Consider the following 24,874-nt stretch of genomic DNA (forward strand, 5'->3'; position numbering starts at 1 on the left):
GAATTTATGGTAGTCTCCTGCTATACCCTCCACAAATCCATGGCTTCTCTAACTTTAGTGTACCCTGAATCCCCCTAGTGGGAATCTCGTTAAAATGCAGGCTCTGTTTCAACCCTCTCGAGGAGGGGCTTAAAAATCCCGTCATCCCAGGGGTTGGGGATTTAGCTCAGTGGTAGAGCGCTTGCCTAGGAAGCGCAAGGCCCTGGGTTCGGTCCCCAGCTCCGAAAAAAAGAACCAAAAAAATAAATAAATAAATAAAAATAAAATCCCGTCATCCCATAGGCTCCCAAATAGTGCTTCGGGCTACGCATAGCCAGGTGATAAAACTTACCCAGGAGCTCACATTGCAAAAACGTCCAGTGGCCTTTCTGCAAGCACGGCTGTCCAAGGTCAAGTTAAAATTCCAGGGACACGGGTTGGGGATTTAGCTCAGTGGTAGAGCGCTTGCCTAGGAAGCGCAAGGCCCTGGGTTCGATCCCCAGCTCCGAGAAAAAAAAAAAGAACCAAGAAAAAATTCCAGGGACACCTCCTTTGTCCACTTTCCACAAACCTGCTTGCTCAAAATAGTCCCAAAGACGACACCAAGTCATTTTGCATAGGTATTTATAGCAGTCAAACTAGAACCGTCCCAAACACCCCATGCTAGGGAAACCGTTCAATAAAGACTAGTCTGAGTCCAGTGTGATGGTGCATGACTTTTATTCCAGAATCCAGGAGACAGAGGCAAGCAGACCTCTGTGAGTTGGGAGGCAGGCCTGGGACAGATACCAAGTCCTTGTCTCAAAATACCATGTCCTCCCCCACAAAGTAGTAGAACCAAAAATACTGATTAAAGATATTTGACGGGGGCGGGGGCTGGAGAGATGGCTCAGCGGTTAAGAGCACTGACTGCTCTTCCAGAGGTCCTGAGTTCAAATCCCAGCAACCACATGGTGGCTCACAACCATCTGTAATGAGATCTGATGTCTTCTCTTGTGTGTCTGAAGACAGCTACAGTGTGCTCACATACATAAAATAAATAAATATATCTTTAAAACTTCAGGGTTGCGGATTTAACTCAGTGGTAGAGCGCTTGCCTAGCAAGCGAAGGCCCTGGGTTCGGTCCCCAGCTCCGAAAAAAAGAAAAAAAAGAAAAGCCCCACTTCAGGCAAGCTCGCTGGTTTTACTATGTAGTCCTGGCCAGCATGGAGCTTGCTACATTGACCAAGCTAGCATCAGACTCAGAGTTGGCCTTGCCACTGGGATTAAAGGCTTGCACTGCGAAGCCCATTCCAACACTGAACTCTTGACTCTTCTGCCACCTCCCAAGAACTGGATGTACAGGCAAGAACGTCCAGCTAATTTAAGACTTTTTAACTGTATGATCTACTAACCCAACTCCCATGGTCCTTCTGTCTTGGTGCCGGCCATAAAGAAATTGATTCGCCTGGTGTCTAGGCCTTCCAGCCTTCTTCATTCCAGAGGAGTGTAGCCTTATGCCCCTGGGGGAATAACACTCCAGGGCCGAGAAACATCTGGACATCCCTTGCTGTGCCTCCCCATCTACAGAGTTTATTAGCAACTATGCCTATGGAATGGATGTCTGAACATGAAATGTCTTCAATGGACCCAGGTATGGTGGCACAATTCTGTAATTACATCTCTCGCGAGATGGAGGCAAGGGGGATTCAGAGAGTTCCAGGCCATCCTTATCTACTTAGCAAGTTGGTGGCTATCCTGGACTATATATGACCACGTCTCAAAGAAGAAAAGAAAAAGAAAGAAAGAAATTCACAGTGGTGGATTACTATAAACGAAATCTCAGTGGTTACTCAGAGGTGACTGTTCCTTTCCATTGGTGTCCTCTTCTGTTCCAGGTGTAGACACGACACCAGACATCATGTCCTTTCTGGTTTGTGAAGGCGCTCTTTCCGTATTTATCATGGCTGTGACACCTTTGAAGATATATCTGGGTATCTGAATAACAGATTTACCAAATAACAGCTTATTCATGTGGCATAATAAAATTCCGTCCTTAAGGTAGGGGTTTTTGTTGTTTCATTTTTGTTTTTCGAGACAGTGTTTCTCTGTGTAGCACTGTCTGCCCAGGAACTTACTAGGTAGACCAGGCTGGCCTTGAACTCTCAGAAATCCATCTGCCTCTGCCTCCTGGGATTAAATGTGTGCACCACCACCACCCTGTCTTAAGGTAGTTATTTTTTTTTAATGTACATTGGTGATTTGACTGCATGTATGTCTGGGTGAGGGGGAGTCAGATCCCCCGTAGCAGGAGTCACAGACAGTTCTGAGCTACCATGTGGGTGCTGGGAACTGAACCCAGGAGTTTTAAAATCCACATTCCACAGCTTTTTAGGACATTCACAGACCTCATGCCACCACTGGTGCCCCATTCTGTAACATTTTTATCACTCCAAACAACTCGTACGCATCGATCATTTAAATGCTTATTACTGTCTGTGCGTGTGATGTGTGTAAGTTCTGACTAGGACCCTTTGGTTCCTGGCACCCCGTACAACATCATGCGACTCCATTTAACTCTAATCCCAGATGGTCCGATGTCCTCTTCTTCTAGCACCCAGTGAGCACTGACGTGGTGCACAGACAAACATGCAAAGTGCCCATACACACCAAATAAAATATTTTTTATAAATCAAACACAATGCGGGGAAGAAACGGTCTATTTCATCTTACAGGTTCCCTCGTCACCTAGGGAAACCGAGGCCCAAACCTAGGCTGAAGCAGAGGGCGTGGAGGAAATCCACTTACAGGCTTGTTCTTTCTGGCTCCAACAACTTGATTTCTTTTTTTTTTTAAAGATTTATTCATTTATTATATATAAGTACACTGTAGCTGTCGTCAGATACACCAGAAGAGGGAATCAGATCTCTCTCTCTCTCTTTTTTTTTTTTTTTTTCGGAGCTGGGGACCGAACCCAGGGCCTTGCGCTTGCTAGGCAAGTGCTCTACCACTGAGCCAAATCCCCAACCCCGCATCAGATCTCTTTACAGATGGTGTGAGCCACCATGTGGTTGCTGGGAATTGAACTCAGGACCTCTGGAAGAGTAGTCGGGTGCTCTTAACCGCTGAGCTATCTCTCCAGCCCCACAACTTGATTTCTTATCCAACCCAGGACCACCTGCCCAGGTGTGGCACTGCCTAGAGTGGGCTGGGCCCTCCCACATCAATCCCTAATCAAGAAAATTCCAAAGGAATGGAGGCCACTCTTTAGGTAAAGGTCCCTCTTCCCAGGTGACTGTAATTTGTGTCAAATTGACAAGAAAAAATTAACTGGAGAAATGTCGCAATGGATAAAGGCGCTCGCCACTAAGCCTGGGACCCTGAGTTCGGTCCCCAGGATGCACATGGGGAAGCAGGCCAACTTCTGCAAGCTGTCTCCTGACTTCTACATGTGTGCCCCCCCCCCAAATAATAATGAATGAATGTGAACTCAGTGGTAGAGAGCTTACCTAGATGTACAAGGTCTTGGATCCCATCACCAGGACTACAGAAAAGAAGAAAGGGAAGGAGAGGATGTGTTTATAGATGAGCAAACCTTTGCTTTCCTCCGTGGTTACAGATACAAGGATCCTGGACCCCGGCCAAACCCTTTATTTTGAAGCAAAATTCAAGCAGCAGAGAAAACACCAGCTTGCCTAGGGTTTTGTCTTTGCTGCAGAATGAAGAGGAGTGATTCTCTGATTGAAGCATATTTCGAGGGTTCTTTTATACAATGGCAGATTTCTCTGGAAATCCAAGAAAAAAAAATGTTTTGCAAACACAAGGCCAAGGCTGGGGGTTGTGGCCCACACCTGTAATCCCAGCACTAAGAGGCAGGAAGATCAGGAGTGGTCCCTGGCCACCCTGGGTCAGGCTACATGAAACCTTATATCAAAAACAGACAGGCAAACAAAAAACAAGGGACAGTGTTGGCTAGGCTGTTAGTTTTAAAATAAGGATATGAGCTTAAATCTTGTTTCATTGCGCCCCCTGCTGGCAATTTTGTAGAATTTATTTCCTACCAACAAAAAGCACAAGTGTTATTCAACACGAATTTATTCCCCATCCTTTAAAAGATTTTTTAAATTATGTATTTGTATGCAGGTATGTGCAGATGCCCACAGAGAGACCAGATTCCTCTGGAGCTTGAGTGATAGGCAGTTTTTTTTTTTTTTTTTTTTTTTTTTTTGGAGCTGAGGACTGACCCCAGGGCCTTTCGCTTGTTAGGCAATCGCTCTACCACTGAGCTAAATCCCCAACCCCTGGGCATGCATTTTCAATTCCACTCCAGTTTATTTTTTGAGACAGGGTTCTAGATGAACTGAAGCTTGCAGACTCAACTACCCTGGCTCGCCAGCAAGGCCCAGGGCTGCTCCTAGTTCCCTAGTGCCAAGATTACCAAGTGTGCCATCACACTGGCTTTTTAAAAACAGGGCTTATTTTCCTTTTATTTAGGTGGACATGTCTGTGTGAGTGTATGCGCTGGTAACCTCGGAGCCAATGAGGAGAGCAAAGGTTTTGCACCCAAATCCTGTATTGAAAAACAAAACTGGGGTTGGGGATTTAGCTCAGTGGTAGAGTGCTTGCCTAGGAAGCGCAAGGCCCTGGTTTCGGTCCCCAGCTCCGAAAAAAAGAACCAAAAAAACAAAACAAAACTAAACAAACAACAAGACCAAGTCTGTGTAGCCAGGACTGTCCTGGAACTCACTGTGTAGACCAGGCTGGCCTTAATTAACTCAAAGATCTGCCTGCCCATACCTCCTTAGTGCTGGGATTAAAGGTGTGCACTACCATACCCGGCATTTAATACACATTTTTAAAATTTAGTCTAGCTATTTAATTTCTAAATTCTCATGGTTATTCCAGCACTTAACCAATACATTCTGGCTGGGCCTTTAGTCCCAGCACTCAGGAGGTAGAGGCAGGAGGATCTCTATGAGTTAAGAACATGCTGACACCCAATTCAAAACAAAACAAAACAAAAATTACAAATGCATTATGAATCCAGCATCAAGAGCCATTTTGGGAAACAGAAACCCAACTGCAGTGAGATGCTAGTTCCTAACCACAAGAAAGGTGAAAGGCAAGGCCGACCTGTAAAAGGCAGAGAGGAGCCGGAAATGTGGCCCTGTGGTTAAGAGCATTGGCTGTTCTTCCAACAGAACCAAGTTCAATTCCCAGCACCCATATGGGACCAGGCATGCATAGAGTGCACAGGTAAAACACACATAGTGCATTTTTATAGGCACATTAAAATGAAAACCCTTACATGTCACCAACACAACTGGAACATAGCTCAGTCACTTTGAAAACAATTTGACAAATTTAAATATAGGACACATAAATTCCCCTTCTAGCTGTAGGTATGCTACTAAGAAAAAAAGAACACATACATCCCTATGATAACTTGTGTGTGTTATAAAAAGTATCTTTGTTTTCCAAGACAGGGTATCCTGGCTGTCCTAGAACTCACTCTGTAGACAAGGCTAGCCTTGAACTCAGAGATCCTACTTCCTCTGCCTCCTGAGTGCTGAGATTAAAGACATGTACCACCGCTGCCTGGCAAAAGCATTTCTCGCTCTCTTTTTTTAAAAAAGAATTATTCATTTTATGTTTCTGAGTACACTGTAGTTTTCTTCAGACACACCAGAAGAGGGCATCAGATCCCATTACAGATGGTTGTGAGCCACCATGTGGTTGCTGGGAATTGAACTCAGGACCTCTGGAAGAGCAGTCAGTGCTCTTAACCGCTGAGCCATCTCTCCAACCCATATGATAGCTTTTATGATAGAAAGAGGAAACAGGGGTTGGGGATTTAGCTCAGTGGTAGAGTGCTTGCCTAGCAAGCGCAAGGCCCTGGGTTCACTCCCCAGCTCCGAAAAAAAAGAAAAAAAAAAGAAAGAGGAAACAACTATTAGATACAGAGATGGCTCAGTAGTTAAAAGCACTTGCTGCTCACGAATGGACCTGAGTTCACTCCCCCAAATCCAAGTCCAAAGGTTCACAGCTGCCTACAGCTGCAGCTCCGGGAGATCCAACACTCACTTGTGGCCTCTCCATCGTTAAATGAGATGATATGAGATACATTGGAAAACCTTGACAGTGTCACAGTAAGTGAAGGTCAGGCCGTGTGTAAGCCACTGAGCCATCCGGATCTCCCAGTGCAGTCCAAGCACTCCTCCGAAGTGAGACTTTCTAAAGGCTGTTTTGATTTATACGATGGAGGATTGTACATCTCCGACGTGCGTTGGATCGCCTGGAGCCGGAGTTCCAGGAAGTTGTGAGCTGCCCCATGTGGGGTTTGGAAACAGACCTTGGGTCCTCTGCAAAGGCAGTACATGCTCTAAACTGCTGAGCCATCCCTCTAGTCGGCCTGCACAAGCCAGGCTTCTATTTTCCTTCTGCACTCTCAAGACTATACCCTGCTGCATAGCACAGCCTATCTCTACCACAGCTGAGATTCTCTATGCTGATCCCGGCCCCCCCCCCCGCAAACACACCTCCCCACCCACCACCACCCCCACCGCCCCACACACACACCACAACCCCACCTCGCTCAACCATTGACATAGCAGGGTGGTTTCCGGTTAAGGATTTTAAAAAGTGCTACAGTGTCCCTTTCACCTGGCCCCTAATGGGAGACAGGCTTTCTCTGGGTCTCCAACCTTTTGACACTAAACTGTCTTTCCTCGCCGATTCACACTCCCCAGAGAATTCCCAGCCTCCTGTTCTCTCGAATTACCTTTTTTTTTTTTTTTTTTTTTTTAAAGATTTATTTATTTTATGTATATGAGTACACTGTCCCTGTCTTCATGCACACTAGAAAGGGCATCGGATCCCATTACAGATGGTTGTGAGCCACCATGTGGTTGCTGGGATTTGAACTCAGGACCTCTGGAAGAAGAGTCAGTGCCCTTAACCTCTGAGCCATCTCCAGCCCTCAATTACCTTTTTTACGTTTTTGGGTTGGTTTTTTTTTTTTTTTTTTTTTTTTTTTTTTTTTGGTTAGTGGCTTAAGCTGCCGATGGACTAATTTGCACTAAAGCAGAGAAGCACCACTTGTCAGAAGGAGAAAAACAAAACAAAACAAACAAAACAAAAAAACACTAGCAAGACTTGAGAGAACTCAGGCCTCTTTAGCTCACCCCTGTGTTTGACAACAGAGCAAACATCATCACCCTTACATTTCCCACACACCTTCCTGTGAATAGCCGCCAGCTGTTTACAATCCGCTCCACGCACTACTTCACTTAATCCCTGTAGCTGGCTCAACAGGTCCGAGTGATTCCTGTGTATCTTTAGGGTGATTAAAGTAACTGTCAATGCCTAGCAGCTGTCCAGGGGGCCCAGGTCAGCTGCCTCACAATGTTGTGGTTTGTACACGAGATAATATTCATTCTCTTTCATATTCTCTCTCTCTCTCTCTCTCTCTCTCTCTCTCTCTCTCTCTCTCTCTCTCTCTCTCTCCCTCCTTCCTCCCTCCCTCCTCTCTCCCCCCTCCCTCTCTCCTCTCTCTCTCTCTCTCTCTCTCCCTCCCTCCCCTCTCTCGCTCCCTCCCCTCCCTCCCTCTCCCTCTCTCTCTCTTCCCCCTCCCTAGTGGGTCCCCTCCCTGGTGGGTCCCTAGTGGCAGATTATTTCTCTTTATCACACCTCCACTAGGAACCTGAGATACTATCTTCCTGCTCTGGAAATTCTATTTGTTTGTTTTTGAGACAGGCTCATGTAGGTGCCAGTGGAGACCAGAAGGGGGCACTAGATCCCTGGAAACGGGAGTTAGAGGCCGTGGTAACTGGCCTGAGGTGGGGCTAGCACCCAAACCCAGGACCGCTGCAAGAGCAGACAGTCCTGTAACTATACAGTCATCCCTATGTAAACCAGTCTGTCCTATGTATTCTACTACATCCCGGATTCTTTTTGGATACATTTAAGAGTTTCCGTTTTAGGGTTGGGGATTTAGCTCAGTGGTAGAGCGCTTGCCTAGCAAGCTCAAGGCCCTGAGTTCAGTCCCCAGCTCCCAAAAAAAGAAAAAAAAAAAAGTTTCCGTTTTAATTATTATTTTTCTGTGCTACTCTTGAAGTACTTTAAAAGTTCATTCTCTTGGCTAGCACTCTTAGCACCCTCTTCCTCAAGGTGTATATGACTTAGGGAGATGGGACCTATACCAACAGGAAAATCTTTTCTCCCACAGAACGCCGGAGCAACTTCCTCAGGGCACCCAAGAATCCCTAACCTTCCAGCTTTTTAGGGCAGTGATTAAGATTCATCCGTCTCATGAGCCTGAAGGGATTTTGGCCCAAAAATTTATCAGTGCAAGACTTTCTTAGGGGGAGTGGAGAGGAGGCTCAGTGGGTAAGAGGATTTGCCACCAAGCCTGAGGCTCTGAGTTCAAATACTGAGAACTTGCATGGTAGGAGAGAGAGCTCTGGAAAGTTGTCTTCTGAATGCTGTGCTCATACCACAGCATGGGAACAACACACACATGTATACACACACACACACACACACACACACACACACATACATACATGTAAACATAAAAAATGTAAATAGGGGTTGGGGATTTAGCTCAGTGGTAGAGCGCTTGCCTAGGAAGCGCAAGGCCCTGGGTTCGATCCCCAGCTCCGAAAAAAAAAAAGAACCAAAAAAAATGTAAATAATCTTTCTCAGTTTTCCTAGTTTCTCCCTTTTTAAATAGGTGGTCTTGGTCTAACAGTCACTGCCTGCCTCATTCCCTCCCACCACTGAATGTCCAGGACCATACTCGGTTTCTCACCCTTCACTTTGGTTCCAGTATCCTCCTCTCCTGGCATCTAGACTTCCTCTCCCCAAGTCCAGCACCATTGTATTTACTGGACAGCCTCTGATATTCAAAGATATCATTTCCAGCAGATGTCAAGACGCTCGCTCCCACACTTACCTCCAAGACGGTGCCTATATCCGAACCACATGACCTTCCCCCAGACCCCGTTTAAGAACAGACTTCTTAGTGTCTCCAGCCATTCATATGTTGAACATTATATGCTTTCCATATGTGTTTGTGGAAACAAGCTGATGGACCAACAACCTTCAGGACACAAAACCCACACATAAATCTATGCAGACTTCTTTAGTAGCCTTTCTTTATGCAATGAAAGACATTGCCTAACAGACAAGAACTTACTAATACTTGTTAATCTGCTTCAACACTCGGAGGCATCCGAAGTGAGTTCGGCTTTGAGACCTGGCCTCCAGTATCAAAGGCTGGCCTCTTAGCTCTCTGGGTAGCTGAGGGTTTTGAACTCCTGAGTGAGCCTCCTCCCTTTACTTCCCAGGTACTGCGATTACTGGCCTGAGCTACTATGCCCAGTTCCTAAAATGCTTTCTGAGGTTTCCATCATATTAAAATGTTAAGAAATTATTAGAGGTAAATACAAAACTAAAATTTTCCCTACTGAGCTGGGACGTTTGGGAAGCTGAAGGAGGAGGATTGGAGTTCGAGGCTTGCCTGGGCTAATAAATTGAACTAGTCCTAGAAACACAAAATGAAAGAAGAAACTTCCTTCACATAGACAAGGGTAATTTTGTGAGACCTTTTAAAAATCGAAAAGTAATGGGGTTGGGGATTTAGCTCAGTGATAGAGCGCTTGCCTAGCAAGCGCAAGGCCCTGGGTTCGGTCCCCAGCTCCGAAAAAAAGAAAAAAAAATCGAAAAGTAATGTCTGTGTGTCCATATTCCGGCTTTCACGTGGCTTGGAAGGACGGCACAGACCGAGTCACGAACCTCTGCCGCGCTGTCTGGCCCGCCCTCTGTAGGTTCCGCGTGGAAACGCGGTTACGACTCCTCTCCCACCCACTTCCTTGAAGAGCACCAAGGGCGCAGGCGCAGCTCCGGGCCGCCTTTTAGAGACTTCCCAGGCTTGTGCTGTGAATGCGCATGTGCAGAGGGGCTAGGCTCGGTAATTACGCGCGAGCAGGTGGGTCCCGAGAACTCACGCGACTGGCTCCGCCCACCTAAAATAAGCAGGCGGAGCCGAGAGCTAAGCGGACTTCACCGTGCGCACGCGCATTGAGTGCAGGACGGTCGCGTGGTTGAGGCGAGCTTTACGCATGCTCATTTAGAGCCAGCGAGGTTTATGACGTCAGCCACCCCATCCTTCTGTTTGTATCCGGTTCCCTGCGGTTCCGCTTTTAAAGAGCTAGAATCTAGGTCTACCTGATTGTAGTTTTGACTTACAATTTTATTGTGGTTAAAAGTTCACTATGATTCTTGCTAAGTTGTAAGTTCACATAGTGTGGTTGGCTAAATATAACAAAATGTTTAATATTTATCTTTATGCGTATGGCTGTTTTGCGGGTATGTAGTATGTACCACGTGTGTTCCTTGTGCCAGAGGAGGCCAGAAGGGGGAGCCAGAGCCCCTGGAACTGGAGTAACAGGCGGTTGTGAGCTGCCATGTGGGTGCTGGGAACAGAACCTAGGTTGACTGGGTGCTTTTAACCACCGAGCTGTAGATAATTATGGTCGGTGCTTCCTACCAGTCCCGTGTTCCCAGAAATAAGACTCAGCCTCAAAATAGGTTTATAAATACCTTGGCCATCTAGCTAGCCTCTTCTCTGACTAGAATCATAACTTAAGGCATCACATTTATTTTAATCTATATTCTGCCACATGGCTGGTTACCTGTGTTCAGGGACCTTCCCAGGAGGAGCTCCTGCCTGGTTCTATCCCAGAATTCATTCTCTCTCCCGGATGTCCTACCTCTATTTGCTGCCTAAGCCATAAACCATCAGATTTAACTATTGACAGATGCTACATCCATGCGGACACGGGGAGGGTCTCATCTGTAGGCCAGGCTAACCTTCTGTTTATGATACGTCTGCGTTAGTGTTCAGGTGTTAGAATCACCACGATGCTTGGTCTAAAATGCTTTTTCTTTTTTTTTTTTTTTTTTTTTTGGTTTTTTTTTTTTTTTTTTGGAGCTGGGGACCGAACCCAGGGCCTTATGCGTTTCCTAGGCAGCGCTCTACCACTGAGCTAAATCCCCAACCCCCTAAAATGCTTTTTTCAAATGAAGTATTTAGGGCTGGAGAGATGGCCCAGTGGTTAATAAGCTGCTCTCCCAGAGACGCTAGGTTTGATTCCCAGTACTCACATGGTAGGTAGATCGTGATGGTCTATAGCCTCCTGTAAATCTGATGTCCTCTTCTGGCCTTCAGTAGCAATCAATAATAATGATAATAAGTGTTCTTAATAATAATGTATGTATTAAGGTCCTATGGTATATACTAAGGCAGACTTAACATCTCCCATAAGCTTTAATATTTTTTTTCTTTATACGGTATACAGTCTGTACTGGGCTGGCAAGCTGAGCTTGATCCCTGTAACCCACAAAAAAGGAGAGAAGAGGGAGTTGGGGATTTAGCTCAGCGGTAGAGCACTTGCCTAGCAAGCGTAAGGCCCTGGCTTCGGTCCCCAGCTCCGGAAAAAAAAAAAAAAAAAAAAGGAGAGAAGAGACTCTCACAAGTTGTTTTCTGACTTCCATGTGCATGCACATGAATGTGTACACACAATAAAATAAAATATTTTAAAATGTGTAACAGCTGGGTATGGTGTGTACATGCCTTAATCCTAGCACTTGGTGGATAGAAGCAGGCAGAATTCTGTGGATTAGAGGGCCAGCCTGGTCTACATAGTGAGTTTCAGGGCAGCTACAACTACATAGAAGACCCTGTCTCAAAAAAAAAAAAAAAAAAAAAAAAAAAAAAGGGGTTGGGGATTTAGCTCAGTGGTAGAGCGCTTGCCTAGGAAGCGCAAGGCCCTGGGTTCGGCCCCCAGCCCAAAAAAAAAAACCAAAAAAAAAAAAAAAAAAAAAAAAAAAAAAAAAAAAAAGCATTCAGGTGGTCTTCCCAAGGTCAAGAAGTTTGTCACTAATGTCACTTAAACCACTGAGCCTAAGGGTTTGCTGGCTTTTAAAATGCATACAAGGGGTTGGGGATTTAGCTCAGTGGTAGAGTGCTTGCCTAGCAAGCACAAAGCTCTGGGTTCAGTCCCCAGCTCTGAAAAAAAGAAGAAAAAAATGAAATAAAATGCATACAATACCCACAGTCTCCTAGCATTGTCAGAAGTAATTTTCTTTTTAATTTTATGTGTGCGCGTATGATTACAGGCACCCTCGGAGGCCACAAACATCATGTCCATAAAGCTGCAGTTATAAGCAATTGTAAGCCACTCAACAAAGATGCTGGGACTTGAACCTGGGTCCTCTGCAAGAATGGTATGTGCTTTTGTCGTTGCTGTCTTGGTTTGGTTGGTTGGGTTTTTTATTTTTTTGTTTTGTTTTGTTTTTGAGATAGGGTTTCTCTGTGTAGAATTCACTCTGTACACCGGGCTGCCTCTGCCTTCTGAGGGCTGGGATTAAAGGTGCGTGCCACCACTGCGTGTACGTGCAGAATATTATGTCTCATTCTAATAATATAATATAGTATACACTAATATATATTAATATATGTATATTAATATATTAACACACACATGTCCATAAGTAGCAAAAGCTAGCAGTACCATTCCAGCTGCAGGCTTCCAGAACGTTCCTCATAAGGGTTTACCTAATTGCAAGAATGGCCAGGTAAGGGGTTGGGGATTTAGCTCAGTGGTAGAGCGCTTGCCTAGGAAGCGCAAGGCCCTGGGGTTCGGTCCCCAGCTCGAGAAAAAAAAAAAAAAAAAGAATGGCCAGGTAAATAACTGTAGGGCAGACGTCACTACAGTCCTTTTTTTTTTTTTTTTTTTTAATGTACTTTCTCTAGTCTAGACAGTATGTAATAGTGTGGCAGGATTACTTTAACTTTCATTTCTTTAATTGCCAACGAGGCCATGCATTTCTCCTCCCTTGGGATAACTTATTAGTTTTATTGCTTTGCCTAATGACTATTTTTGGACACTGTAATCTCCATTGGCTTCTCCCCGTAGACAGTCATTCTTGACTTTCACAGGTTTGGCTGACTTTTTATTTATTTATTTTTTTAAGAATGTGGGAGGGGCCAGGCATGAGGCATGGCGGCGGCCGTCTTTTGCAATCTCAGCATTTAGGAGTTAGAGCTGAGAGGACCAGTAGTTCAAATTCATTCTTGGTTATAGAGTGAGTTCAAGGCCACCCTGGGCTTTGAGGGGGGGGCGAGGGGAGGGGAAATGAGAGGGAGCAAGAAAGGCAGACAGATGGAAAAAAGGTGGAGCCTAACAGACAAAGCTCATCCCTCCGCAATAGTTCTGCAGAGTAGAACTCTCCAAGATAAAGGAGTGCTCTGAGCCTGCCCTATCGCAGGGCACCAGCACCCTAGAGATTAGGAACAAAGGAAGGAATGGGGGACAGGGAGTGGGGGTGTGGGGGTGGGAGAAAAGGGAATCTTCGGACTTACTAGGTGGGGCAAACGGCTGCAAAGGAACTCAGAAGGATGACTTCTGCCATTGGTCTGGAAGGGGAAAGGTCCAGAGGGAGCAGGTTTTTACAGGAGGGAATAAACTGAAGGGAATGTCGGTACACAGCTGCAGCCCAAACGCTTGGGAGGAAGAGTTAGGAGTTTAAGCTCATTCTCAACTGTAAAACAAGTTTGAGCCTAGTGTGGGCTATGTGGGAACTGTCAGAAAAAAAAAAAGAAAATCTGGGTTGGGGATTTAGCTCAGTGGTAGAGCGCTTGCCTAGCAAGCACAAGGCCCTGGGTTCGGTCCCCAGCTCCGAAAAAAAAAAAAAGAAAGAAAAGAAAATCTACTCTCATATTCAGTAGAACGTTAAGCAACGGCTTGGATTGGAACTCATTGGTAGAACATGTACTTAGCCTGCCCAGGTCCTGGGGTCCATCCTTGGCATTAAAAGAAAGACAATTGGGGGATGGGAATGGGGTGGGCAACACGCACTTGTAACCCTAGCATTCAGGAGTCTTGTGAGTTAAAGGCCAGCCTGGGCTACAAAGCAAGTCTCTCAAAAACAAAACCAAGACAACACTGGATTTTTGTTGTCTTTTTTAAGATTGATTGATTGATTGATTGTGAGTATATTGTAGCTGTCTTCAGACATACCAGAAGAGGGCATCATGGATCCCATTACAGATGGTTGTGAGCCACCATGTGGTTGCTGGGATTTGAACTCAGGACCTCTGGAAGTGCTCTTAATCACTGAGCCATCTCTCCAACCCTTGGTTTATTTGTTTGTTTGTTTGTTTGTTTGTTTGTTTTGAGACAGGGTTTCTCTGTGTAGCCCTGGCTGTCCTGGAACTCACTCTGTACACCAGGCTGGCCTCGAACCCAGAGATCTACCTGCCTCTGCCACCGGAGAGCTGGGCTATAAGGCGCGTATCACCCCAGCCTAGCCCCAAAACTACTATACTGCTTGCTTGCTTGCTTTTTTCTTTCTTTCTTTCTTTCTTTCTTTCTTTTCTTTCTTTTTTTTCTTAATTTATTTATTATATATAAGTACACTGTAGCTGTCTTCAGACACACCGGAAGAGGTCATCAGATCTCATTACAGATGGTTGTGAGCCACCTTGCGGTTGCTGGGATTTGAACTCAGGACCTCTGGGAGAGCAGTCAGTGCTCTTAACGGCTGAGCCATCTCTCCAGCCCATTGCTCTCTCTCAATGTTTCTGTGATTTCTTTTTAGTAATAAATCTCAAAAAAGAGGAGGGGAAAGAGCTAGGGATGCCACTCCGTGGTAGCCGTCTTAACCTGTTGAAGGGCTCTATGCTGAGCACCATAAAAAGAAAAGAAAGAAAGAAAGAAAGAAAGAAAGAAAGAAAGAAAGAGAAAGGACAGGTCATAGTGATGCATGCCTTTAATCCTAGAACTCGGGAGCAAAGACAGTCGAATCTACTTCCATTTAATGTCAGCCTGGTCTGTATAGGGAGCCACATAGACTTAGGGAGTTCCTGTCCCAAAGCAGAACCAAACCTCTACCTCCAGAGGGCGTTCCTTCTGCACCGAAGACTTGGGAAACAGCTTTAGTGAGGAAGAATTCATATATCATAAACTTCGCTCACATAAAGTACGCAGTTGGGTTCAGTCTTCTCCAGAGGTGTGAAACCGTTACCACAGTCGATTTTAGAACAGTTTTATCACCCCTAAAAGAGAAGCTGGGCCTGTCACACATTTCTGATCCCAGCACCCTGGGAGCTGGGACAGAAGGATCGGGAATCCAAAGTCATGGGCAGCTGAATAGAGAGCTTGAGGCCGGGTACAGTGGCACATGCTTTTAACTCCAGCACCCGGAGGGCAGAGGTAGGCTTATGTCATGAGACTGAGGCTAACCTGGTCTACGTATCAAGTTCCAGGCTCTCTGGGGCTGCACGGTGAGATTGTCAAAACAAACAAACAAAACCAACAACTTGGGCTCATTAGGTGTTACTCCCTGACACTCACTACTTTCTGTTTGGATGGATTGGCCCACCATGGACACTTCAAATGAATGGGATGACATAATTAGTGTCCTATGGTGACCAGCCACTTCCACCCCGTATCATGACTTTAAGTTTCATCCACGTCACAGTACGTGTAGTATCGTGACTCGGTTCATTTCACAGCCAAATAATATTCCATTGTACAGACAAACTTTTGTTTATGTGTTCAGCCATTGATGGATACTTGGGCTGTTTCCACCTTCTGTCCATTGTATTCAACAAGACTGACTGGTCCAGACAGGTAGGTAGGTCTTCCCTGGTACTTCTGGGAAGGCTGAGGCCCAGGCTATTCTGATACAGGAAACCCCACACGCCGTGTGACTTTAGGCTGCACACTTAGTGTGAGTGGCACCTACTGAACCCGGATGATTTTGAGTGAAGTCTTGGGTTTCTTTGCTAGGGCAGATCATCCAGCCTTAAGCCAAAGAATTGAAGTGGGCTCATGTCTGCAGGACCACGCCTCTCCGAGCAAACATTTATAAGTGGTGTGTGTGGGAGCCTTTCTCACTTCGCATCCCCTGGGAACGCCCTTCTCTCAAGCTGTAAACGAAATCTTTTGGGAGAGGCTAGTCCAATCCTGACCTTGCAGTTCTGACAAGTGATTGTTAAGGTATTTAAGGGCTGGAGAGAGGGCTTACAGGTAAGGGCATTTGTTCTTCTTACAGACAACTAGCGTTTGGTTCCCAGCACCGAAATGGAGGTTTACGACAGGGACCTAACTCCAGTTCCAGGCTATTTGGCACCCTCTTCTGGTCTCTGCAGTCAGCAGATGGAACTATAGTGCATTTTACCTAGTCAGGCAAAGCACTCAAGCACGTTAAATTAAAAAAATTTAAGTCTTTAACAATGGCAAGAGAAGGGCATTTGTGATGGATGGCTGCAAAAGTAATATATATATATATGTGTGTGTGTGTGTGTGTGTATTTTATATGAGTACACCGTAGCTGTCCTTAGACACCAGAAGAGGGCATTAGACCCCATTACAGATGGTTGTGAGCTACCATAGGGTTGCTGGGATTTGAACTCAGGACCTCTGGAAGAGCAGTCAGTGCTCTTAACCGCTGAGCCATCTCTCCAGCCCAGTAATCTTTTTAAAAAATGCAATCGTATCCTGACCTCATGTGGAGAACAGTCTCACAAGCTTACAACCTGCCCCGTTGGCTGGATTGTAATACAGATTCAACCATAGTCCAGGTCATTCTCTTCCAAACAGACCTAGCTTCCTCTGGATTTTTTTTTTTTTTTTTTTTGGTTCTTTTTTTCGGAGCTGGGGACCGAACCCAGGGCCTTGCGCTTCCTAGGCAAGCGCTCTAACCACTGAGCTAAATCCCCAACCCCTCCTCTGGATTTTCTTAAAAACTGCACAAACGTGTCAGTCACTCACAGTGAGGAACTGAAATGCAGCACGTTGGAATGTAGTCTGGCCTAGATAGGATAAGGGCAGGAAGCCACCGCTCAGCAGGTGGCAAGGAGGCTCGGGACAGGGCCACCGGCCAAAGGACAGTTTGTACCCAGGAGAAAGACTGGCTGCAGATGCTGGCCAGGTGCCTGAAGGGAAGAGGAGGCTGTTATGAGGAGAACCAGAGTCAGCCAGCGCAGGCTCTAGAACCCAGCAGGGCCAACTGAGTACTTGAGTAGGAATTTGGAAACAGTTAATTCCTGTCAGTAATTAAAATCACGGTGATGCCAGGTGGTGGTGTCACAGGCCTTTAATCCTATTTCTTGGGAGGCAGAGGCAAGTGGATCTCCGTGAGTTCAAGGCCAGCCTACAAAGTGAGTTCCAAGACAGTCAGGACTACACCGAGAAACCCTGTCTTGAAAAACCAAAAAAAAAGGGGTTGGGGATTTAGCTCAGTGGTAGAGCGCTTGCCTAGCAAACGCAAGGCCCTGGGTTCGGCCCCCAGCTCCAAAAAAAAAAAAAAGAAAAAAAAAAAAAAAAAAAAAAAAAAAGGCTGGAGAGATGGCTCAGCGGTTAAGAGCACTGACTGCTCTTCCTGAGGTCCTGAGTTCAATTCCCAGCAACCACATGGTGGCTCACAACCATCTGTCATGGGATCCGACGCCCTCTTCTGGTGTTTTGAAGACAGTGACAGTGTAATCATATAAATAAAATAAATAAATCTTAAAAAAAAAAAAGACCTGGTAAGGTAAGGAGCTAGTCGCTTTTTCAACAAGAACAGAAAAAGGCCAAAGGTGGAATTAAAGAGCCTTCATGGCTCCTGCCCTTGACCCCCCGCCCTTGGAGGCAGAGGCAGGCAGATCTCTCGAGGTTCCAACGATAAAAACCTACAAACCCTTCTGTTTCCAGATTAGGCAGAACGGCAGCTCGCTTTCTGTGCAGGGAGGGGAAGTGGCAGGTGTTTGTTACAGCTATGTTTTCCTGAGCCTTTGAATGTTTTACTCTGCCTGAGCGCCATGTGGAGCTCAGAGACAACGAGCAGGAGCCAGCTCTGTCCTCCCACAGCGTGCACCAGGGATCTCATTCACGTTACTTACGGGCAGCAGCGAGCCAACTCGCCGGCCTCCCCTTCGTATTTTTTATGTTTGAGGGGTTTGTTGTTGTTGGTTTCTTTAGTTTTGAAGGTGAGGTAGCCTTTAATACCGACACTCCGGAGGCAGAGGTGGGCGGATCTCTGGTGAGGTCAGCCAGATCTCCAGAGTGAGTTCCAGGACAGCCTGGGGCTGCAGAGTGAGAGCCTGTCTCTAAACAAACCAACCCTGAGAATGAAAAATAAAAAATAAAAACCCCAAAACCTTTGCCTTTCGAGATGGACAAAAACTATAGTGGGCTGGGGGATGGGTAGGTAAGAGAGGGCTCAGATGGCAAGGTGGCCGCTGTGGTAAGTGCTTAAACGGAATAAACAGGAATGAAACGGAGGTTCCAATTTTAAATAGGGCGGTTCTGAGAACTCCTGGGTGAGGAGCTGATGTCTGAACAAACCTCTGAAGGGAAAGAAGGCAAGATCCACGCTCTCCAGTGGCGGAAGAGATGTCCCGGCAGCTGTCCCACAAGTACCCAAGGCCTGCGGCAGTAACATGGCGCACTTTCCAGGAAAATCAGAGAAGTAAGTGTGTAGTAGCTCGGGCAAAGGCTGAATGGGGAGGCTTAGGGGGACCGGAGGAAGAGAAACGTGAAGGCGCTAGGCGGGTCTTCCAGGATCTTCTCGTTGTGAGCAGAGCAAGAATCTGCATTTGTAATATGTACGCCGTGCAACTTCCACGGAAACGGTCCCCAGAGCTTCCCTAAGATACTCAAAGCAGTCCTGAAACAAGGAACGAACAAACAAACAAAAAGGGACGTTCCCTGCCCTTAAAATTTCCCGCTACCCTGCTTTAGCAGGAAGAGGCGGGCACTGCCAGTCAGCTTTGGTGTTGCCATAACAACCTCCCAGGGCCCAGACTCACAACTCTAGCTGCCTGCTGTGAGTGAAGCCCAAGGCTGGTCTTACAGGTGAGCCCGGTGGATGTAGCGGGGAAGGAGCTCAGGAATGACCCCAGCTGTCTGTCCCCTCCCCTCCAGTGTCCACAGAGCTCTCCTTCGCTCTTTTTCTTTTTTTTTAAAGATGTATTTATTTATTATATATAACTACACTGTAGCTGTCTTCAGACACACCAGAAGAGGGCATCGGATCTCATTACAGATGGTTGTGAGCCACCATGTGGTTGCTGGGAATTGAACTCGGGACCTCTGGGAGAGCAGTTGGTGCTCTTAACCTCTGAGCCATCTCTCCAGCCCCCGCACCAACACCTTCTTTTGCTCAGCTCTCATTTATTTTATTTTTAAACTCTGTGTGTATGGGTGTGTCACCTACATGTATTTCTCTGCACAATTTGTGCAGTACTACTGGATTCCACAGAACTCGAGTTATCCACACTGTGAGTGTCTGAGTAAAGGAATCGAACCAGTCCATCCACAAAGTTTGGATGTTTAAGACACCACTTCCTCAGGGTCTCACTGCCAAGCTGACCTCAGACTCGTGGTGATTCTCTGCCCCAGCTTCCCAGCAGTTAGGATTACGGGTTGCATCACAACTCCCAGCATCTCTTTGCCCTTAGTTGAGGACCTACTATGTGCAGGCATGGGGTGCAGTGAGAAACAGAAAAACATGTGGCCCCTGTCATCTCTACTGAGAACGGGGGCCAGAGCAGGGGTGCTTTCAGAGGGTAAAGGTACTACCAAGAAGGACAGATACGATTGGTAGCCCCAGGATTCTGCCAGCAGCAAAATCCTCTCACACCACGGTTCCCCTCTCAAGGCCTCCATTCTCCATCTGAGGACCTGCCAGGAACCCAGATATCTACCCAACAATTAAAGGGCATGTGGAGAACTGACTAAGTATGGGGCTGGAGAGAGGTTCAGTGGTTAAGACCACTGTCTGAGGACCAGTAGGAAGAGTACTTGCTTGGCATGCATGAACCCCTGGGCTTGACCCTAATCACTGCATAAACCAAGCAAGATGGCTAATGCTTGCAACCCTAGCACTTGGGAGGATCACCAACTCAAGGTCATCCTGCAAAGTGAGTCTGAGGCCAGCCTGGGTTACATGAGATCCTGGCTCAAAAAAAAAAAAGTCATTCTCAGCTACATTGGGGGTTCCAGTCTAACCTGTGCTATATGAACCCCTATCAAAAACAGAGAGAGGCAGAGGGGATGAATGGATGAGTGAACTTGAGCGTGGTGGTACGCGTCTGTTATCCCAGCACTCAGGAGGCAAGAGGAATAATGCAAATTTGAGGCCAGCCTGGTCTACGTATGGAGTTCCAGGTCAGCCAGGGCTACAAGCCATAGCAAGACTCCACATTAAAAAAAAAACAAAAACAAAAACAAAAAAACCAAAAATCTTTTTTTTTGTTTTCAAAACAGGGTAAACAGCAAGGTGTGAGCCAAGCGTGGTCCCTTCTGTGGGGACAGAGGCTGCATGACTCGCACGGGTGGCAGTCACACTGTCCAACCTGGAGCACCTGGTTTTGAGGCTGACCCTGTAGGTGGATGCTGAGATCCAGTGATCTGGAACTGGCTTGAACCTTAGGCTGTTTTGATTGGCAGTACCTGTGTGTATGTGCTGCTGGCACAAGATTTAATGGGAGCCGATTTCTACAGCCTCAGAACCTATGGAGGATATAGTTGTATTTGTCGAGGGGGAACAGGGTCCCCGGGGTCTAGACAAGAACGTTTTTTATTACCTATGAGCAAACTGGAGAGAGATGGAAAGGCATGAATGTCCCTTCTGGAGAGTCTGGGGATGTGAGGAACACAGGTGGGGGCTCCCAGACATGGGGAGGCAGCCCTGAGCCACCCACTGTTTCTCTATAGAGTCTGTGGCGCCACCAGACAGAGTCATAAGGCTCAGATGTAGAAGGATGACCGGTGGGCTGAGGGCTCTGCTACTGTGTTTGTTTTGAGACACGGTCTCACCGTATAGCTAGACTTTCAGTCTGGGACAGTTAGTCACCATGGGATCAGTCTCTTTGATTCGTGGGACCTCCCCAGTTGAAAGGCAACCCCTGAGCTTCATCTGTCCCGTCTACCAGGTAGGTAGGGCAAGGGCTAACCGTGCAGTTTGTGCAGAAGGCAGCTGTCTGCCTGATACTCTCTGACACCACCATCTGACCCTTCCTACTTTGCACCTCTTTCACCAAAGTCTGTTCTGATTGGTCCTTCTAGTCATTAGGTTTGTAAGCATCATTTTTCCCAGGGGCAGCTTCTCTCCAGTGTCATCACAAACCCCGGCTTCCTATTGGTCTCCCTGGGTTCCAAAGGAATTGTGCCATCACATTCCTGACAGATGGGCTCCAGGAGAATGTAAAGCAAAGGACTGTCCTGGGTCCAGCACAGAAGGCTCCCCACCGAGGGCTGCTCACCTGCCCTGGGGACTCAGAACACACATGACCTGCCCTACTGAAACTCAGGCAGGCACTTCCCCAGGAAGCCCCAGAATCCCAAGGATACACGGGATACACTGAGCCCCTGATGCCCCTACCTCCTGCCACCACCCCTCCAACACCACAGACGCAGCCAGAATGCCAGTCACCAAATGTCCAAGAAAATCCGAGCCACTGTGGAAAGGTTGGGACCAGAAAGCCCAGAAGAATGGACTGAGACACCAAGTGTTTGCTGTGAACGGCGATCACTACGTGGGCGAATGGAAGGGCAACTTGAAACACGGTAAGCAGGGAATCCTCAAGGGATTAGTGGCCAGTGTGGGGTCAGAGTGGGTGGGTAATGCAAAATAAAACGGGCTGTACAGAACGTTAAGAACGTAAGCGATCTTGTTCCCAAGCCCCCCCGTAGTGGGTAAATGTTGACCAGGACCAGCAGAGGGCCTTCTCATGCTGTGTCTCTGAAGCCCAACTCAGCCTGACTTTAGCTGAGCAAGAGTCTAGGGACAAAAATGGGATAGGGGTCATCAGAAGCTAGCCCAAAGCTGGGGTTCTGGGGATGTGGGTCACTCTCTGTCTTCTGACAGGGTGGCTAAGCCTAGGGCTGCTTGGCAGGTGAAAAGGTCAACACCTTAAGAAAATGGCCTGCAATAGGCATTGTGGGCTTCAGACGCAGCCCAGCTCTGCAGATGCTTGCTCTGGAGAGCAAGGTCTTGGTTGGGCTTAGGACACGGGTTGGACCTGTCCAACCCCCAGAAGTAACTGGGTAACCTTGATTATTCCTGTACGTCTGGACTTTAGTCTTAACCAGCAGGGGGCGAATGGGTTCTGGTGATAAAATGCAAATCCTGATTGTGGGAGAGGAATGGAGCGGGGCGGGGAAATGACATGACCCTATTTAAAAACTCTAGTCTTGCAACTCTAGGCTTAACCACCCTCTTCTCCTGCCTTCCTGGGTTATCTACACTAGAATCCCTGAGCCGGCACTGTTAGAATCCCACTTGATCAGTTTTCTCCTCTGTTAAGTGGCAACAATGTCTCTTTATAAAGACAAGATTGGTGGGCAGGCAGCAAGATGGCTCAGAGAGTAAGGGTGCTTGCAGAGAATATGCACTGCAGACAGCCGTCACATTTCCCAAATGAGGCAACTGGGGTCCAGGGAGAAGTAACTACTCAAGAGATGGTATTAGGCTACAAAAGGCACCGGAGAGGGGAGGAGAGGGAGTAAAAGGAAGACAGTAGAGAGCAGGGTGATGTTTGAGCTGGGCAGAAAGCATGAAGATACTGTGGCCAGGCGGAGGGACATTTCATCTAAAATTTAGACCTTAAGCTGTAGAATTAGAGTTAGGGAGGACCGTATAGCTTGATTGAAGGACAGATTAGAAGTTGGTGTAGCGGGGCTGGGGATTTAACTCAGTGGTACAGCGCTTACCTAGGAAGCGCAAGGCCCTGGGTTCGGTCCCCAGCTCCGAAAAAAAGAACAAAAAGAAGTTGGTGTAGCTAGAACAGAAAGCAATGGGAGAGAAAGTGGGACAGAATGGGGTGTGGTTTTATTATATATACCTATAATCCCAGTTATTGGCTCAGGAGGCTGAGGTAGGAAGATCAAGGCTGGGCAGTGATCCTATCTCTATGACCCCTCCCCCAAAGCAAGTTGGGGTTGGGGAAGCCAGGTATGATCGTGCATTCCTGTGGTCCCCAAGTGCTTGGAAGGCAGTGTGGGAAGATCAGGAGTCCAAGTCCAGCTTCAGCTACAGAGTGAGTTCAAGGCCAGCTACAGCTACATGAGTCCTTTTCTCAAAACAAAATAAAATTTAAAAAGAGAGAAAGGAAAGAAGGAAGAAAGGAAGGAAGGAAGGAAGTAGTAGCCAGCTATGGTGGCTCATACCTTTAGTTCCAATAGTCTAGAGGCAAAGGCAGATTGATCTCTGTGAGTTCAAGGCCAGGCTGGTCTGCACGGCAAATTCCACTGCAGCTGTGGCTGCAAAATGAGACCCTGTCTCAAAAACAAAGCGAGAGAGAGAGAGAGAGAGAGAGAGAGAGAGAGAGAGAGAGAGAGAGAGAGAGAGAGAGAGAGAGAACAAGGACACTCAGATGCCTATAGAGCTAATTATATGCTCCATGTGAGTGCTTAGTGCCCATAAAGATCAGAAGAGGGCATCAGATCCCACAGAACTGGGGCTCCAGGGGTTTGTAAGCTGCCGTTTGCCTGTTGGGGACAGAACCAGGTCCTTGGCAAAGGCAGCAAGTGCTCTCAACCACTGAGCCACCTCTCCCCAAGCTCTGTCTCTCTTGGTTGCAGGACAAACATTGTTGAAAAGAAAGGGGGACAGGCTAGTCAGCACTGTGCATGCAAGCGTGTGCTGGATGAAGAGTGAGTCTGCCCTTGCCAGGGACAGCCTAGATCAAATGTTTATCTCCCAATGTGATTATCTTATTTCACAATATTTCAAATATTATTAGGCAAATGAGATAGGACTGAAGCCCTACCTGCTCTAGATTTAAAAGCCCAAGCGTTGAGCTGAAGAGATAGTTCAGCTGTTAAGAGCAAGTATTGCTTTCTGGTCTTGGTGGTGCATACCTTTAAGCCCAGCACTCAGGAGGCAGAGGTAGGTAGATCTCTGAGCTGGAGGCCAGCCTGATTTACATGGCAAGTTTTAGGCCAGCCTGTTATATACAGCGTGACCATGTCTCAAAAAACAAAACAACAACAACAAAGAAAACCAAACAAAAAAGCTGCGAACCTGTATTCAGTTCCCAGCACCCACATTCAGTGACTCACAGTCATCTAGAACTTCAGCCCCGGGGGTTATAGCGCCCTCTTCTGGCCGCTGTAGGTACTACATTCACATAGCATAGTCACACAGACACCTAAAACTAAATGTTTAAAAACAAACATTCTTTTATAAATAAAATGTAAAGTACAAGAGCTAGAAAGGTTAGGCTTGCTTAGGTCTCAGGTTTCTATTGTTGTGATAAATACCACGACCTAAAGCAACTCGGAGAGGAAAGGGTTTATTTTGGTTTATACTTCCACATTAAGGTTCATCATCAAAGAGACTCAGGGCAAGAGTTCAAGGCAGGAACCGGGAGGCAGGAGCTGATACAGAGGCCATGGGGCAGTTCTGCTTCCCGACTTGCTCTTCATGGCTTGCTCACCCTGCTGTGCTGTCTTCTTTTAGATTTACTTATTTTATGTGTGTATTTTGCTCGTGTGTATGTGTGTGTGTGTGTGTGTGTGTGTGTGTGTGTGTGTTTGTTTGTGTGCACCATTTTTATGTCTATGGATGGTTGTAAGCAAAGTGCAGGAAACTGAACCCTGATACTCTGTAAGGACAGCAAGAGTTCCCAACCATTGAGCCATCTTTCCAGCCACCTCTGTCAGCGCCGACAAGGTACTGAGAAACAGGTGTAGTCGTGCGTGGAAAAACCGGCTAACGCCCTCAGGAACAAAGAAAGAGGAACAAAAGACAGGAACTGATGATTGCCCAGGTGTACCACCCAGGCATGTTGCTTCAGGGACAGAGTGTTCCTTTGTTAGGAACAAAAGGTTTCCACACACATCAGCAAGGCTTC

The 24,874-nt window shown here is 46.8% G+C and overlaps 1 protein-coding gene across 1 annotated transcript in view; it reads left to right on the plus strand.

Moving 5' to 3' along the window:
- Positions 1-21,032: 21,032 nt before the first annotated feature.
- The window catches only part of Morn3 (MORN repeat containing 3), a 12,256-nt gene continuing 8,414 nt past the window's right edge, over positions 21,033-24,874 (plus strand). The window contains exon 1 of the mRNA XM_032887131.1: positions 21,033-21,584. Within this exon, the coding sequence (XP_032743022.1) occupies positions 21,440-21,584 (145 nt within the window). The 5' untranslated portion in view covers positions 21,033-21,439. The remainder of the gene's footprint in view (positions 21,585-24,874) is intronic.

The sequence above is a fragment of the Rattus rattus genome, chromosome 16 (assembly GCF_011064425.1).
Source record: "Rattus rattus isolate New Zealand chromosome 16, Rrattus_CSIRO_v1, whole genome shotgun sequence".
In the NCBI taxonomy this organism is placed as follows: domain Eukaryota; kingdom Metazoa; phylum Chordata; class Mammalia; order Rodentia; family Muridae; genus Rattus; species Rattus rattus.